The sequence below is a fragment of the Ceratosolen solmsi genome, unplaced genomic scaffold (genome assembly GCF_000503995.2).
Source record: "Ceratosolen solmsi marchali unplaced genomic scaffold, CerSol_1.0 scaffold2, whole genome shotgun sequence".
In the NCBI taxonomy this organism is placed as follows: domain Eukaryota; kingdom Metazoa; phylum Arthropoda; class Insecta; order Hymenoptera; family Agaonidae; genus Ceratosolen; species Ceratosolen solmsi.
Window position 1 is genome coordinate 2,786,202 of NW_011948422.1, and position 1,452 is coordinate 2,787,653.

The 1,452-nt window shown below is 26.4% G+C and overlaps 1 protein-coding gene across 1 annotated transcript; it reads left to right on the top strand.

Moving 5' to 3' along the window:
• Window positions 1–207: 207 nt before the first annotated feature.
• LOC105361782 (thiamin pyrophosphokinase 1) lies at window positions 208–1,452 on the top strand. Its single transcript, XM_011499056.1, has 5 exons — window positions 208–414; window positions 490–752; window positions 824–928; window positions 1,003–1,165; window positions 1,313–1,452. Exons 1-5 carry the CDS (start codon window positions 270–272, stop codon window positions 1,450–1,452), a joined length of 816 nt encoding a protein of 271 aa, XP_011497358.1. The 5' UTR covers window positions 208–269.

Sequence of the window (1,452 nt, forward strand, 5' to 3'; positions counted from 1 at the left end):
GCATGCTCGAAGTAAATTCGCATTGTATACATAATTTTTAATTAATTGAACGTTACCCATATTTCGTAAAATAGAATTCATTTTTTTAATAAAAATTGAATTGTATGGTGATAGGTACGGATATCAATAGGTAAATTCATTTCAAAAGAATTCTTTAAAAATATTTATTTCATTATATAACGAGCTTCCGTCCTTCTTAATATTATATTTATTTTCTAACCTATTTATAACTTTATACACACTGGGTATTAAATAAATAGTATTTTGGCATGCAAAATCTAAATCTAGACTCACAAACTGTATGGAATCCTATAAATGTTTTTAAAATAGAGGATACTTTTAAATATGCAATTGTAATATTAAATCGACCTATACTTTTATGTAATGATCAAGTATTATCGTTATGGGAAAAAGGTAATATGTTAATTACATTAATTATTTATTTTTTATTATTGTAAGCTATGAATAATAAATATGGATGGTTTATAGCGCAAGTCACAGTCACAGTAGACGGTGGTACAACTCGATGGATAGATTATTTAGGTGATCGTGCTAATAAGCTACTTACAGGAGAATGTAAAAAGTATTTGCCAATGTTAATTACAGGTGATATGGATAGTGTCGTAAAAGAACAGTTAATCAAGTTAGAACAAATGGAGACTAATGTAATATTTACTCCTGATATAATGGAAACTGATTATACAAAATCTTTAATTGAACTTAGGAAATATATTTTACATAATAAAATAGAAGTACTTGTTTTCATTTAAAACTTATTATTCCAGACTCTTAATGAAGAATTATAAATTATTATTGTTAACAGTTGAATGGAATTTATGTTTTTGCTGAAACTTCAGGAAGGTTGGACCAAATAATATCTAATATAAATACTTTACACAAATCTGATAAATTAATTGACTATATACCAGTAAGTTAAATGTAATATCAACTATCTTATAATCTAACTACTTCATTAACTATCGCTGTGCAAAATATTTAAAGATTTTTCAGATAGCGAGTAATTCGTTAACATGGTTGTTGAAATCCGGAAAGCACGTAATAAACGTTCCAGATATTCTATTGAAGAGTAAGAGCTGGTGTGCACTAATTCCATTTGAAGATACCAATAGTTGCGTCACTACTACTGGCCTTAAATGGAACTTGAGTAAGTTTTATGATAAGTCACTATTACATACGGCAAAGTACTTTTATGTATGTCACAATTTTTGGTTATAATGATTATCAAATATTATATACTGTAATATTAAAATCTAATAATAATATTATAATAATTAAAAACATTCAATTTTAGATAAAACTAATATGAAATTTAGTAAACTAATAAGCACATCAAATACCTACGATGGCCATAATGAAATTACAGTGATTACCAATGTTACATTAGTATGGATAATGGGAATCGAACCACTTACAAGGATCTATAACACATAG